The sequence below is a fragment of the Hirundo rustica genome, chromosome 20 (assembly GCF_015227805.2).
Source record: "Hirundo rustica isolate bHirRus1 chromosome 20, bHirRus1.pri.v3, whole genome shotgun sequence".
Classification (NCBI taxonomy): Eukaryota; Metazoa; Chordata; class Aves; order Passeriformes; family Hirundinidae; genus Hirundo; species Hirundo rustica.
Genome location: NC_053469.1, coordinates 8,300,527 through 8,314,803, shown reverse-complemented (window position 1 = coordinate 8,314,803; position 14,277 = coordinate 8,300,527). Strand labels below are relative to the sequence as shown.

The following is a 14,277-nucleotide window of genomic DNA, read 5'->3' as shown; positions in this document are numbered from 1 at the left end:
CATAAGACCCAAAAGGGCTCTGGTTTTCCTAGTTCCCTGCAGAACATTGGTTTTCAAAGTTTTTAAATAAGAATCTCTCTTTCTTTCTTCAGCTAGATTTACTTTACCAGGAAAACTTTAATTCGCTCTAATGCTAGCGAAGAGCCCCTGCCAATGACTTGCTGGATTCCTCATCCCTTCTCAAAATCCTCTTACACTGACTGAGCAGCTTTCCTGACTGCTTCGTTAGGGCATGCACCATGGAACATCATTCATCCATTCACCCCAGAACACAAAAAGTCAGGCAGCACATTGTGTCATTGCTGTATCAGCAACTCGGGGGGCTGCTCTAATCTCAGATCTCTTGCTCTGAAGAAGACTTGTGTTTCTTCTCTTGTACGACCAACCCCTTCCCTCAAATCAAAAATCAACCAGACAGACACATTTTTCCCCCTTCTATAACTATTTTGCTGTTTATTGCCTTATGTCCTGCTGTATTTTTATTGGTCTCTACTAAAGAAAACTTGGAAGTGAAAATGGTTACATTGGCAGCTTCCTCAAGGGAAAAAATGTGGAGCCAAGAGCTTGGGCTGTGTGAGTTTTAATCTTAACTCAGACACAGATTATCACCATGCCGAAGAGCTGTCCATGCTCAATGCCACAGCTACAAAGCTACAAAGGGTCCCAGGCCGACTCCTGACCCACAGATCCATTAAGCCGTGGAACTGTGAATGAATGTACTTTGCATGCTGGCCAAACACATTCCCAGTTTTGATTATATTTCAAATTTAACAGGTTGACTTGTGCTCATTCTTGAAGCCTATTGGAGTATCACTCTAAACAATGTCTACAGCCAGCAGAATTTCCCCCAAGAGTGGCTTACTTACCTTCTACTGCCTGGGAATTAGGACAGCACCCAGCCCCGCTGGCACACTGCTCCCGCAGGGAGGAGACCAGCCCCTCCAGCTCCTCTAGTCTGCTCAGCAGATCCTTAATGTCTGGGGCAGCTGCACAGCCACAAGCCCGGCGGGGAATGTTAATCCTGTGAGTGAAGACAATCTGGTTCCCCTCATTCACCGTGTGCTCCTCGTAATTCTTGACGGGCTCAATCTCTGCCTTCAGGTCGGCGTCACCGCTGGCCGAGTCCAGGTCCACAGAGCAGAGGGAGCCAACGGGCAGCTTAATGTTGTAAACATGGTTGAAAACCACAGGCTGGTTATCCTCTGGCAAGGTCACGTTCAGCCCGGTCTCCCTCTTCTGCCGGATAATTCTCTTGATGAGTCCCCCAGTGGTGTGCTGGGACAGCAAAGCGAGGATGGCACAGGCCAAGACCCGGCTGGGGAGTCCCATTGTGGTGCCCGGTTCCCTTTCGAGCCTGAGAGAGCCTTAGGTCTGCTTGGCCTTTGTAATCTGCAGCAGAAATTGGAGAGCCAGGCCAAACCAAATTGGAGATCCTTTTCTTTCCTGGTATGTCTGTTCCCTAAAAGAAGAAGGAACAGTGTAAGGGATTAACAGCCCCTAAACCATCCAAAAAAGGTGTGACCCTGATTGTGCGCTGCATCCTCAGAGAGCAGGACCATCACCCTTCACCCAAGCTGCTCAGCTTGCTCTGATGTACAATAACAGTGGTTTTCCAGGATCTCAGTGTGAGTCTGAAGGAAATGTCACCAGACATGAAAAAAGCTGCTGTTATTTCCAGGTTAGAGAAAATGCAGTGGGTTGTAGAAAGTTTAACTCCCTCAAGCAGAAGACTGGGGCAAAGATATCCTCTGAGTCTCAGCTCAACTGGAAACAGAGGTAGATAAAATAAATATGTGTTCTGTTATGATTTAACCAATGTTAAATTCTTTATTTCCTTCACCTCTCCACTCCCTGAAGGCTGCTCAAGGTTGGACCATGAAAGAAACTCGAGACATTTCAAGAGGTGCATCAACACCACCAAGCTCATTCCATCCCTTTTCTGTATGTTTTAAATGGCTCCAAAATTGCTGTGGAATCTGAACTCCAGAGGCTGTAGCTCCATAGCGAGTTCCACTATATGATGATTTATCAAGAGCATGAAGATGAATGGAGCTCTCTGCAAGTGGAAGGCTCTGGTGTCAGTGCTTCTATCACAGGGATATATTAGTATAAAGGTAGTGAGACATAGGAGAAGCAGAGACTCCAACGACAGAGACAGCACTAAAACTACATGTGTAAAAATGCCTTTTTAGCAGCCAATATCCCTTTCCATCAGGCAGCATTTCTCACTGTCAGATCTTTCCTCAGCTGTAACACAAAAACTCATGTACAGTTACAAGCACCTGGCTGGGCCCTACAGCTCCTCCTGAAACTCATTCTTTTTCAATTAGCTCCAATATTTCCTCTTCCTCCTCAGTCTCTGTGAGTTCCTTTTCAGTGGAGGGAGCCAGGGGAGTGGGAAGATATCCACTGACTTCCATGCAGGATCAGCCCCTCCGCACGTAGAGCAAGGAGCCAAAGCAGTAATGGACTCCCTGAACAAGCACACCTAATAAATGTCATCTTAGCATTTGTTTTCCTTCCCGCTCCCAGATGAGCTTGGTTTAATGGCTAGATCAGCGACTGTGCTTTCAGGGGTTGCAAGCTATGAAATGCCAGTAATGGAGGAAACAGCAATTTATTCTCTAAAAGTCATTGATGCTAATTTATTTGTCATATGAGGGGCCAGCCTCTTCTGCCTTTCTGATTCCCCCAAAGTGGAGGGATTGTTTTTCCCATGCTATCCCAGCGGCTTTTGTGAGGGAATGACAATAACACATCAGACTCTTCACTGAAGTTTAGTGGGTTTTGTAGGAAACATTTAGCTCGCAAAGAGCAAACTTCACCCCTTTTTACTGGGGAATAAATCAGAAGTAAACAAGCAGCAGAGAAGGCTTTTTCCTTGTTAGGGAAAACCATTCAGCTTTAAGGCATTTTTAACACTTACCCCATTTGCTCAAATATTTCTGCAAGCCCTGCCTGCACCAGAAGAGATCACAAGCTTGTTAATTAAGAATAACAGAGACGGATATGGTCCAGGTCTCATTTCTGTCTCAATCCCTCAACTGGGTTGCCAGTTCATGAAACATGTTCGGGACTGTATTTGAAGTGGGATTTTAGTCTCGAGCACTCCCACCTGGGCTTTGCAAAGTGCTTCCCATCCAATTCCATGTGCTGCTATGCACTTTTTGCTCCAGGACAAGGTCATACAGCAATAGCTGGTGCCTAACTCTCCAGAGTCATGAAAGGGGCAGGCTGCTTGACAGATGGATCACCAATGGAATATGGGACAAACTGGAGGTGGCCCTGCATCTCATTCTCACTGAATTTTAGTGAAAGCTGAGCATCCATTTCCTTATGGCTTCTGTAAATCTCACCCTGCGGGAACACGGGCCTTGCCCAAACCAAGGAAATTACACTTTTTTTCTGCTGACAAATCACTTAATCATGATACAAACTGTGATTTCTTTAACATGCCTGGAAAATGAAAAACCTGCTCTGGCAAGAGCCACTGTCACTGTCACCTTCACTACTGATGACAGCCACATGAACACCAGGACTCTGAGTGGACACTTGCATTAGAGGCAGCCAAACCTCCAGCTCAAAGATGATACTGGAAGAATTGATGTGTTTTGGCTGACATCCTTTTGAGGTTTCTGGAGAAACATCGTGGTGGTCTAGGAGCAGCATTCCACGCCTGCACCGTGACCCCTGTGCTTTGACACCTCGTGTGATGTCTGAGCTAATTCAGCCCCATCAGGTGTTTCCATCCCATCTGCCAAGGGCCCAGCGTGGTTAGCTGAGCTCCACTCATGAATCTGACATCTACAAAGCAAGACACCTTCCTCCAGTTGTTTATACATTAGCCATGGTCTTGGCTGGGAGAACAAAGAGGACATCCTTCTCTCCAGCCTCAGTTCCTCAGACAAATCCAAACAACAGCTCTGACCACAATCGACCACCCGGGAGCAGGAGAGAAATGGAGCCACAGCCAGGCTCTGTTGTCCCTTCATATTCCCTCCTCTTCCCTTCAGAACGGCTCATGTAGACTGTATTTTAAACCTGCCTCTTGGAGAAATCCTCTTGGTATTTTCTTTGCAGACATCAGCTGCTGGATTTTTTAGGGGCACCTAAAAGTCTTGCAGCAAAGGTTGGCAGAAAATGACCCTTCCCAAGCATGACTTTGGCCTTGTGGTCTGCAAGAAGAGCTGGGTGATGTCTGACATCTCTCAGGCACTTTGAGAGGTTTGTATGGCCCAGAGTGTGGCTATTTTTACAAATAGCCCTAATGAGCTGTGCCCTCAGGTCTTCCTTCCACCCCTGACTACAAAAAATCCTGGACATGATGATGTGGATGATGTGCAAAATGTTCTGCTTGTCATGCAGGACAATAAATCTGGAGCTCGTGCTCTCCCCATCTTGGTCACTGGCACCTTCCCACCCTCCTTGGGCAAGAGCTATCTCCTGCTTCCTGACTGAGGTACAATCTTAATATAAATAAGAAGAAAATGTGTTGTGGCCTCTCAGATGTATTAAATAGCTGATTAAAAAATAGAAATTAAGAATTGAGAAGCAAATCATAGCACCTCTGCAGTAGCAGCTCGGGCAAAAGGAGATTCAGGTAAGAAGAGGATTTTCTTATATGAACATTAACTTTAAAAGTTAGATTTTAACCAAAGAGCAGAAAAAGGCTATTTCTAAGAAAATATTCGTCAAAAACTTGGTGATACACTTAATAATATGTGCTGGAGGTAAGATGGACTGTCAATAGCACAAAGGGAGAGAATTATTTTAATTTCCACTGCAGTCCTTTCATCTGAAGATCTGAAAGCACGTCACAGTCTGGCTGTCAAAAGCTGAAAAAATGTTATTAAAAAGGGTTATTTCTTTGTTTAGGCATCTCCTCTTCCCCTCTCCCCCCTCCCAGCATCAGAACTTTTTCAGGACCTTTGCATTTAATTAGAACTTTGTTTCTTAATAGGAAATTTTCAATCAATCTTGAAAAAACCCCCGGGAATCCAGACTCCTGGGGAATACTAAGCAAAGGTAATGCACGAACATTTCCCTTCCCCAAAGCCATATTTGCTGGAAAGCAGCAGGTGTGAGAAACTAAATGAATGTCTGCATACTTTAAAGTCCTGGTGCAGCACTCCAGTCTCCCCTGAACGTTCAGGACTGGCAGAGTTGTGAGATGATTTGTGGGTAAGGGGAATGATAAATATGCAGATGAGAGCCCTGGGCAATTTTAATCAAAACAGATTGCAGCAAAGAAGGAATGGAGGTGTTGAAAGCGATCTCAGCTGTCCTTCCTCACGAAGGCAGAAGGCTGATTAGATTTGCTCAGACACCCTCTACATGTCATGACTTGGAAATTAGACATAAAAATGGCAGGGGAAAAAGAGAGGGAACAATCCCTGTCTAAGCAGATACTTCCAACATTTCAGCAGGAAGGGATCAAATATTGTCAGCACCATACTGAATTCAAGCACATCTTGTTAAAATCTGGGTAAAGTAGCAGCGGGCTGGATTCTGACTGGGAGGAAGACTCATCTGAAGAGCCAAAGCTCTCTCCAGGGAACACAACAAGGAGCATTTGAGGTTTGTAAATTGCTGAGCCCAAAGCAGTTTTGTGTGATCTGTTAACTGCAGGAACCTCATGCTCCCAGAGTTCCCACCACGGCGTGATCCGTGTGTCCCCTGCAGCCCGGAGTGCCCAGCAGGGCACCTGTGGAGGCACTGGCACGACGTTATCACTGCCCCTCTCCTTATCTACTGCCACAAAGAGCCACAGCAGGGATTGGATCTGAGCTGGACCATTCCCTCGCTGCAGACACGGGGAACTGGGGCATTTTCTGCAAGCAGTCTGTGCCACAGGACTCATAAATTGAGACCATCTGCCAGAGGGCATTTTCACAAGGCAAAGCCTCAAAAGATGCCAGAGGGCTGGGGTGGCTTTGCCAAGAGGATGTGACTCCCCAGGCTCTGGGAATCTTCTCCGGCAGAAGTGGATTTAGTCTGAAGTCAGCTGAAATTCTCTCAAAGCAAGAGACGGGGGGACCCTGGAAGCTTTGACGTGTTGGGCCAAAACCATGAAAAGCTCTGACTTCATCATCTTTCACTGCTGTTTCCACACATTCATAACTGCAGAAAATCACTTTCTTTCCATTCCCAATTCCTACAGGGCGAAGGAATCAGCAGGGATACCCAATGTAGGTCAAACAATATGAAATCACAGTGGAGAGCAGAAATTCACAGCAGTCCTAAGCCATCGGCCCTGAATCTTTTCAGCAGAAATAATCAAAGCCAAATTGCCTCTTTTTTTTGTTTTTTCCTCCTCTTCTTTATTCACATTGTATCCACCCTATGCAGAGGAATTTTAAGGCAGCCGAATTTAGAGTAATTCAGAAAATCCACTGTGTGCAAAGAGCTGTGGCAATTGTTTCAACCCCAATTAGACCCCGCAGGTATGAGCAGGCCCTGAGGGTGTGAAACTCCAAAGGGAAATTTTCATAATTCAGGAATTGTCTTCAAAGTCTTAAATCTGCACAAAGAGGTGAAAAGAGCATCATAACTTTCAAAGGAGACAGAAGGAAGCTGGCTGCCCTTTTTTTAGTGGTTCTAACAGATAAAGTGCAGAGAGATAAGCAGGAATACATCCAGGTTCCGGGTTGAGGACTTACTGTTAATTTATACTCAAACAACTCCACTTCTACCTCCATGGCCAGGTCATAAAGGATAAACATCCTGCAAATGCACTACAGTTCTCTAGATAAGAAATTCCACATCTGGAAAACCCCAATAAAACTTCAGATCCAGGGTCAGTGACCTCCCTTTAATAAATAGCAAAATGTGAAAGAACTGAATAAAAATCCTTTGCCACATCACCTATGCCAGATTTTCAGACTAAAGCTCTTCCTGGAAATTGCAAAGGGAGATAAGCACTAACCAAAATGATCTGGCTGTCTGTGGGAGTGCCCTGAGAGTGAACAAGAGGGAAAAAGTGAGAAGGCATCCTCTGGAAAAACTCCATGGGGAAAGGAGCAGAGAGGAAACAACCGGGAAGGAAGTTTTAAAAATTAAACTATAAGAGTTGAAGTGTAGGGATACAAATGACACAAATCCACGTTTTTTCTGTCACAGAAGGGACTCTGTGATGCCCACAGTCCCACAAGAGGAGCCTCATGGCATCCACATGTGCTGGAGGAAGGCAAAGAGCCTCTTCTCCCAAAGCTTTTGTAATTAAAATGGACAAACAAAGAACACTCCTCCACTTTAAATATGGAAAACTGGGACATGGAGAGGCTGACACTGGGACTCCCAAGTTCCCCAGGAGCCTTTTTGCTGAGGTATTTTACCCACTGCAAGCCAGAGGAAGCTGATGCAGCTCTGCTGAGTCCCACCATGGTGGTTCAAACACCTCCCAGAAGGCGTTCATAGCTCTTAAAACACACAAAAGCACATTTTCCTCTGGATGTGCCCGCCTTTGTGACTTAAATCCTTCTCATTTCGGGGCAAACCAGCAGTTTGTGTTTGATGTGGGTCAGCAGCCAGAGCTCAGGGCTCTGGATGCCCCCTGGAGCCACCTGCGTCCCATCTGGTGCTGGCACTGCGCATTTCAGAAACGCTGTGGGGCTGAGGGCAGGAACAACCAGGAGCACTCTGAGCGCAGAGATGGGAACTGCTCTGCACAGCTAATTCAGGACTGACTCCTCAGCTGTCACAGATTAGAGTTTTCAAGCCCAGAACGCATCCATCATCCATTCCAAGGGCCTTGCCCACGCTGCTGGAATTAGTCGTGAAAACAAAAGGGATTTTAGATTACCTTAAATCCTATGAGAGGTCCTGTGATCACATTCACACCTCAGACTCTTTCACAGAACTGTGATTAAAACAATTCTTGGGTACTTTTTGCCCCGTGCAGCCCCTGAGGTCCTGCATTAACAAGTATCACTCAGCCAAACCTGAACTCTTCACTCCAGTTCAGTTTTCACCCTTGGCTAGGGTTCTTAGATGATGTTCCAGTTCTGGGGAAGGTTCAGGGTCTCTGGTTCACAGATCCTACTGCACACCATCTGGAAATAAAACGACTTGGATGCATCTTAGCCTCCACCCTTTCTACCTTGGCTGGAAAGCAGCACTGACAGGGCTTTGCCAGGGCTGTTTTGGAAGGAATTTTAATTAATTGTTTTGTGTACAATTTAGAATTTAACAAAGGCTCATATTTCAAAGCCATCACCATGACAGTGCCACAAAGGGGAAGGAAAAATAACCCACTGAAGCCAACATCCATAAAAATGTGAAAGAGCTCTGGTAAATTCTGAATGATAAGCATAGAAGGAGACCCATGAGGGACTAAACCTTCTGTTGTACAGTGACTATTTTGAGGTAAATTAGCATGATTACTCCATTATAAACTACTTTTATTTCAGAAGTTTGGTCCTCTTAGCCATGGAAAATCTCTCCAGGTCTATCCTTGTTCAGGATCTCAGAGAGAGAACAGAACTTTCCAAACTAAACAATGAGTTTGGCTCTTTTTCAAGAGTAAAAATTCAGGGATCGGAGGTGGTCTTATTCCAGCATCAGTGACCCTTTTGATCAATGAAATGCTGAATATATTGGGCAAATCTCATGAATTAAATGAAAAAAATAAATCAGCTGGCAGGGATACAGCTGGGAGAAAAAGACTGCTGAAAACATGCAATAATTAAACAAGTGAAAATCAGATTATGTGACGAGGTGCCTGCAATAACAGGATATGGAACTCAGCAACCAAGAGGTGCCTTCCAGTCTCTGGGTCCTACAGACTCTGCTGATTTATGTTCCTCAGGAATTACCTGGCTGATGATGAGAAAAGCAAAGAAATCCTGACGGAACATACCTTTGCTATTGCTATTCCATCAGGAGCAAAGGAGGGAGAGCTCAGGGGAGAGCTGGGAATGTGGGAATGGCACCGAGCTGGGACTTGGGAGTGCTGAGATCATCCCTCAGTTCTGCCATTTCAGCCCAGTCAGTCCTCACCCTGATGTCTAATAAGTCCAAACAACTAAACTTCCTAATTCTGTGTTTCCAACTGCTCCAGAAATACTCTTCAGTTTACCCCTACAAAAAATTTTCCTCTACTCCCATTTTTTCTGCATAAACTCTATGCTTTTCATGCTAGAATATCTTAATTCTTTTAATTTATCACGTGGATTAGAGGAGGCCCCAAGTGTGTTAAATAAGAGGAGCCAAGTGGCTACAGCTCTTAATAAGGTTTAATCACCATCACCCTCTAAATAGGTCACAGGTGGGGGTGAGGTTGATGGTGAGGAGAGCAAAGGAGACCTTTGGAACGGTGTCAGAGCAGCTCTGACACCACCACCGTGGTGTTTAGGGCACAACTTACTCTTCAGGCCAATTGTTTGTGGAATAAACTCAGACCTCGAGGCTTTGCAACATCTGTCTCCAGCAGGTATCCCAAGCACGATGGAGAATTCACATTCACAGGAGCAGAGCCCAAGGAAGTGGCATCTGCTGAGCCCTGTGCTATCCCGGCTTGCCTTGGCTCATGTTGGAGCCTTGCAGCTTTTTAAGCTGTTGTTTAAACAAGAGGCATCCAGTGTGGCATTATGTAATAATTATATATAGGCAGCCAGCCTCGGGGAGAGACCGCGCTAAAAACAGGAATCCAAAGCTCTTAGCTCATTTTTGGTACCACCAGGTTTAATAGAATTACCCGTGTTAAAAATGAGAGAAGGTAATTGCCGAGTGAGTGAGAAGCGCGGTGCAGAATTAATCAGACAGCACTCGTAATGCGGTGTTTAATCTTTCATGTAATTTGCTGCTAAATGTGCATAATTAGAAACAAATAAATGATACATCTCAGTGTGAGCCATAGATGTGCTGCCTTCCAGCACGGTTATGAGCTCCTGACTAGGGATAATGGGGCTGAAACCAGGCCTCCAGCTTGGGATGTGACAGATATTGCCTTTTAGTTCATTTTTCTTCAAGAACTGCAGCAGTCCTTCCTGCATTTCCACGGTGACCTTGTCCAGCAAGAGTGTCCCATGTGGGGAGCTGCTCACCACATCCTCCTCTTCATCACAGGGGCAGCAGGAGCTCAGTCTTGACACCCAGACTGAGATCCCAAAGCACCTGGCTGGAAACCTACCAGCTTCCCGAGCTGGTGATATCCTTGGGATATTGGTGCTGTCCAGTATTAGGTGCTAAAGGCCTTGAGAGCACCGAGACAACACAATGGTGTCACTTCCCATCCATCAGGGAGGGATTTGTGGCACCTTTTGGCAGAGGGTGAGTTTGGGGAGCGCTGTGTGCCACCCCAGAGCCGCTCCCGCCTGCCAAGGCTCCGAGCATCCAACAAAACCCCGAGGCACAAAGGGAGCTGGGAGTGAAAACCAGCCCTGCTCCATGGTTGCATCCCCGTGCCAGGGCTGGCTGCTCAGCAGGGCAGTGGCCCAAAGGCAGCTCCAGCCAGCAGGGCAGGCTGCTTGGGAGCAGGAAAATCGGAATTTCCATACGTGTTTCGTCCCAGCCACCGAGGAGGACGTTGGCAAAGTGTGTGCCCTGCCAAGGGGAGGAGGATAAAGCCCTTCCCTGCAAAGGTTTATTTTGGGTGTGCTGGAGCCTGAATTCCTGCGCTGGAGTAATCCTGGGGATGAGGTCATGTGTTCCCTGAAGGGGCTGCTTTGTAGCCCGCTAGTTAGCAACGCTTTTTCTCTTATCAAGCATCTGATTAAACTCACAAAAGAAGGGTCTTTAAAAACAGGCTCAGGCAGAATTGAGAAGTGAATAAGTAAATTGAGTTTGGGGTTTTTCTTGTTTTATTTATTTTTTTTTTTTTCAGTTTGCCAGACAGGCAAAGGGAAGAGGAATAATATGGGAAAGGGGGACAAGGAACTGATTCCTTATTCTGAGATGACAGAACAAAGATCTCCATCTATTTTCGAGATTTCTACACAGCTCTGTGGCAGACCCCAGTCACACACATCCAGGTGGCAAGTGTCACCTGGGAGGGTCGCAGTGGGGAGAAGCGCCCAAACAGCACAAACCATCCCACACCTCTCCCTGCAGGAGTGACCCAGCACCCGCCCTCAGCAGGGAAACCTGTTACCCTGGGTTTTCTGAGGTTTTTTATTAGCCTTTTGATTTTCATAAATGGAGTCAGATCTTTTAGTTACTGTAGAATATTAGAGCAGTTTTTCTACCTTTCCCACAGAAGTAATATAAACAAATCCTTTGTTTTTCATTCTTTGTCCTTTGTTTGCATATTTCTAACCTGAAAACAAGTGTAACTGACAATTCGTCTAGCCACTGAAGCTGAGGGGTGGAAACCCCAAAAAGCCAATCTTCTGCTAGACCCACAAATGTATAAAAGTAAAAGAATAAACAAAGGGGTCTCTTCTCTCCACTCTTTCAGCTGGGAGCTGGATCAGAGGAACCTCTGCGAAAATCTCTTGTCTGCGTGTGATTGCTTTGTGTGTCTCGGTGACAGAAACCCTTCACCAGAACTGGCCTCTTGCTCCATTATGGAGGAGGTGAACTAAAACTGAACCCCAATTTTTACTAGGCTTCAAGAAATACTTGGCTGACTTGCACTGATCTCTCTGTAAGCACCCAAGGATATTTATACATGATATCTACTGTACTTAGAATTACAGTATTTCAAATAATTTCAAAGTTGTATGGTGGCATCAGTGGTCCCCTATATTAGAGGAAAATATTTCTCTCTGTTCCTCTCATTTTGTATAATTTCATTTCAGTATTTCCCTCCATTGTCCTCTCCACTGGATGCCAAAAAAAAAAAAAAAGTGTAAAAGTCATCTCCATAAAAGAACTGGAGCCAAGCGATGATAAAATATCAGGTACAACTGCTTGAAAGTTTTTCACAACACATTGAAAGGTGACATTTTTCATTTGATTCTGAAGACTCAGCAAGAAGAAAACTAAGAGGGAGTCAGCAGCATTTCAGGAGTTCCTATTCTTGAGAAAAAAAATTCCCTGACAAACCTTTTCTGTAAATCTTTGAAACCAGTAATGGCTTGCTTTGAACCAAATGGCCTGTTTGAAAGAATAACCACCTCAATCAGTTCTTCAAAGGATTCCTGCTCCTTTTTCTAATAAAAGCTGGAGCAGCCTGGCCTTCAGTTACTAAGTGAAAATTCATGAAAGTGAACCAACAGTGCTCGTGCTCTCCTGCACCCCAGGACAGAAAAAAGAGAAGTAATCTCATGTTCACTCCCACCTCAAAAAGCTCGGAGTTGTGCCCATTGGGGAGTAAAACATCAGCGCATTTTCAAACACCAAACTGAATTTTCAGACAGCAAAATACTTCAAAAACGCTGGTCCAGGTGCCAGAGGGCTCCTTATTGCTGGCTGCTCTGCCCAATTACCTTCAGCTTGTTACCATCTCCAGGGACTGGGATTCTCCTTTTACCCAGGACAAATTCTGCTCGTTATCCACCAAAGGATTGTAACTCTGGATAAATAACAACTCTCCTGCCCCCCCAGGATGTTTGGCTGGGAGTCAGCTTGGCTCGAGATGTAAAACAAACAGCTTGGGAGAGTGGGGAGTGAGGAGAGAGCAGAGCTGGGGAGGGGCTGCACAGGAGACAGACGCTGAGATTTCTCAGGTTTGGGATTTGATGGTGCTGCTCTGGTGTCTTAGACAGCTCCGCTTCCCCTTTGTCTCCAAAACATGTTAGACCAGCTGGTGGATTTGACCCACGTCGCTGCAGGGATTCACAGCAGCTAAAAATATGTCTGTGTATTATGCTTTTAAAAATCCTGATCTTATGAGAGGCAAAAAAAGGATAAGACCATGCAAAAAGGATGCTGCTGAATGGGTTCAAGGGAATGATGCAGCCTGGAGTAGGTTGGCTGAAGTAATGTCTCGCTCGTGGTCTATGTTGCTCTTTCTTAGAGGTGCAAAGCCCAGGAAATGAAAAAGCTGCATCTACAAAAAGCAAAGGGTTTTTCTTACAAATTAGGTTTATTCCCTTTAGGATGTGAGGAGGTGAAACTCTGAATGCTGAGCTGGAAAAGCCAAACAAATGCTCATTTGGAGTGATTTCATTTTTTAGAATATATTTCAGCTAACATTTCCAACAGTGGCACACGTGCGGGTGTGTGATCCTGGTTCTCATGCAGCATAAGGAGATGAGCACATTCCTTCTGGATTTGTCCTGCAGGGACCTGGGGAAGGTGATGGACAGGAAAGGGGGCACAGAGCTCACCTGTGCTTTACCACAGAGCCCTGGCTGGTGGTGCTGTGAGGATGGAATTTCTGGAGAGGACAAACTCTCCTTTATGGAATCTGGGAATACAAATTGCCGGACTGACTTACCAGGGAGTCTGCTGAATGATGGGGAAATCTAAACTGGAATAAAGTTTGAGGTGAACCAATAGGGCAGCCAAGATAGGTGCTCACCTTGGAATTAGAGTTCAGTGGAATGGCGAGGTACAGAATTCAGGTGTCACTGCAAAGTGGGAATGAACACGTCCCCAGTGAATGGATTCCCCAGGCCTGGGGAAAAACTACATCTCAGCAACGAGATAAAACGTTCCTGACTGAGGGTCCGCATCCCCAAGTCTTCTTTTCCACACCAAGAGAAACGGAGCTAAATAGAGCTGGGCCCATGGAATTGACACAAAATGTTGTGTTCTCAGCAGGGATTCCAGAAAGTGCCCAAAGCCTCGGAGTTAATGGTGTGACCCCATGGTTAGGACTGAGGACTGAAACTCAGGCATCCTGCTCGGAAATAGTTTCATAAATCATCTCCTGTGCCTCTGTTTAACCCCTGGTAAAACCCCACAGGATAAATGTGTGTCCCTGTGAATTAATTGTTCCAAGGACCTCACAGGAAAGGCACTGCCAAATCCTCATTTCCATAATTAAACATCTTCCTTAGGTGTGCTGTAAGATTGTCAGAAAATACATCATTAAAAAGCAAAGGGCTGGAGTGTTATCCCTAAAATGTAGGAGAGAAAGGGAAAACTGCAGAGCTGCCCCAGCCCTGGCACAGCGCAGGAAGCAGCTGGAGCTGCTGGAGAGATCCAGAGGAGGCTCCAGGGGGATCAGAGGGATGGAGCAGCTCTGCTGGGAGGAAAGGCTGGGACAGCTGGGAGTGTTCACCTGGAGAGGAGAAAGTTTTGGGTAATTGCGGCTTTCTGGGACCTGAAGGAGTCAACAAGAAAGATGGAGAGGGACTTTGTAAAAAGGCCTGGAGTGACAGGACAAGGGGTAATGTGTTTATTCTGCCAGAGGGCAGGGATGGATGGGAGATTGGGCAGGAATTGTTC

The 14,277-nt window shown here is 45.8% G+C and overlaps 1 protein-coding gene across 3 annotated transcripts in view; it reads right to left on the bottom strand.

Moving 5' to 3' along the window:
• Positions 1-14,277, bottom strand: part of TNC (tenascin C) — a 71,510-nt gene that overhangs the window by 46,352 nt on the left and 10,881 nt on the right. For all 3 annotated transcript variants that reach the window (XM_058423157.1, XM_040083512.2, XM_040083514.2), the window contains exon 2: positions 867-1,459. In XM_058423157.1, the coding sequence (XP_058279140.1) occupies positions 867-1,329 (463 nt within the window). In that variant the 5' untranslated portion in view covers positions 1,330-1,459. The remainder of the gene's footprint in view (positions 1-866; positions 1,460-14,277) is intronic.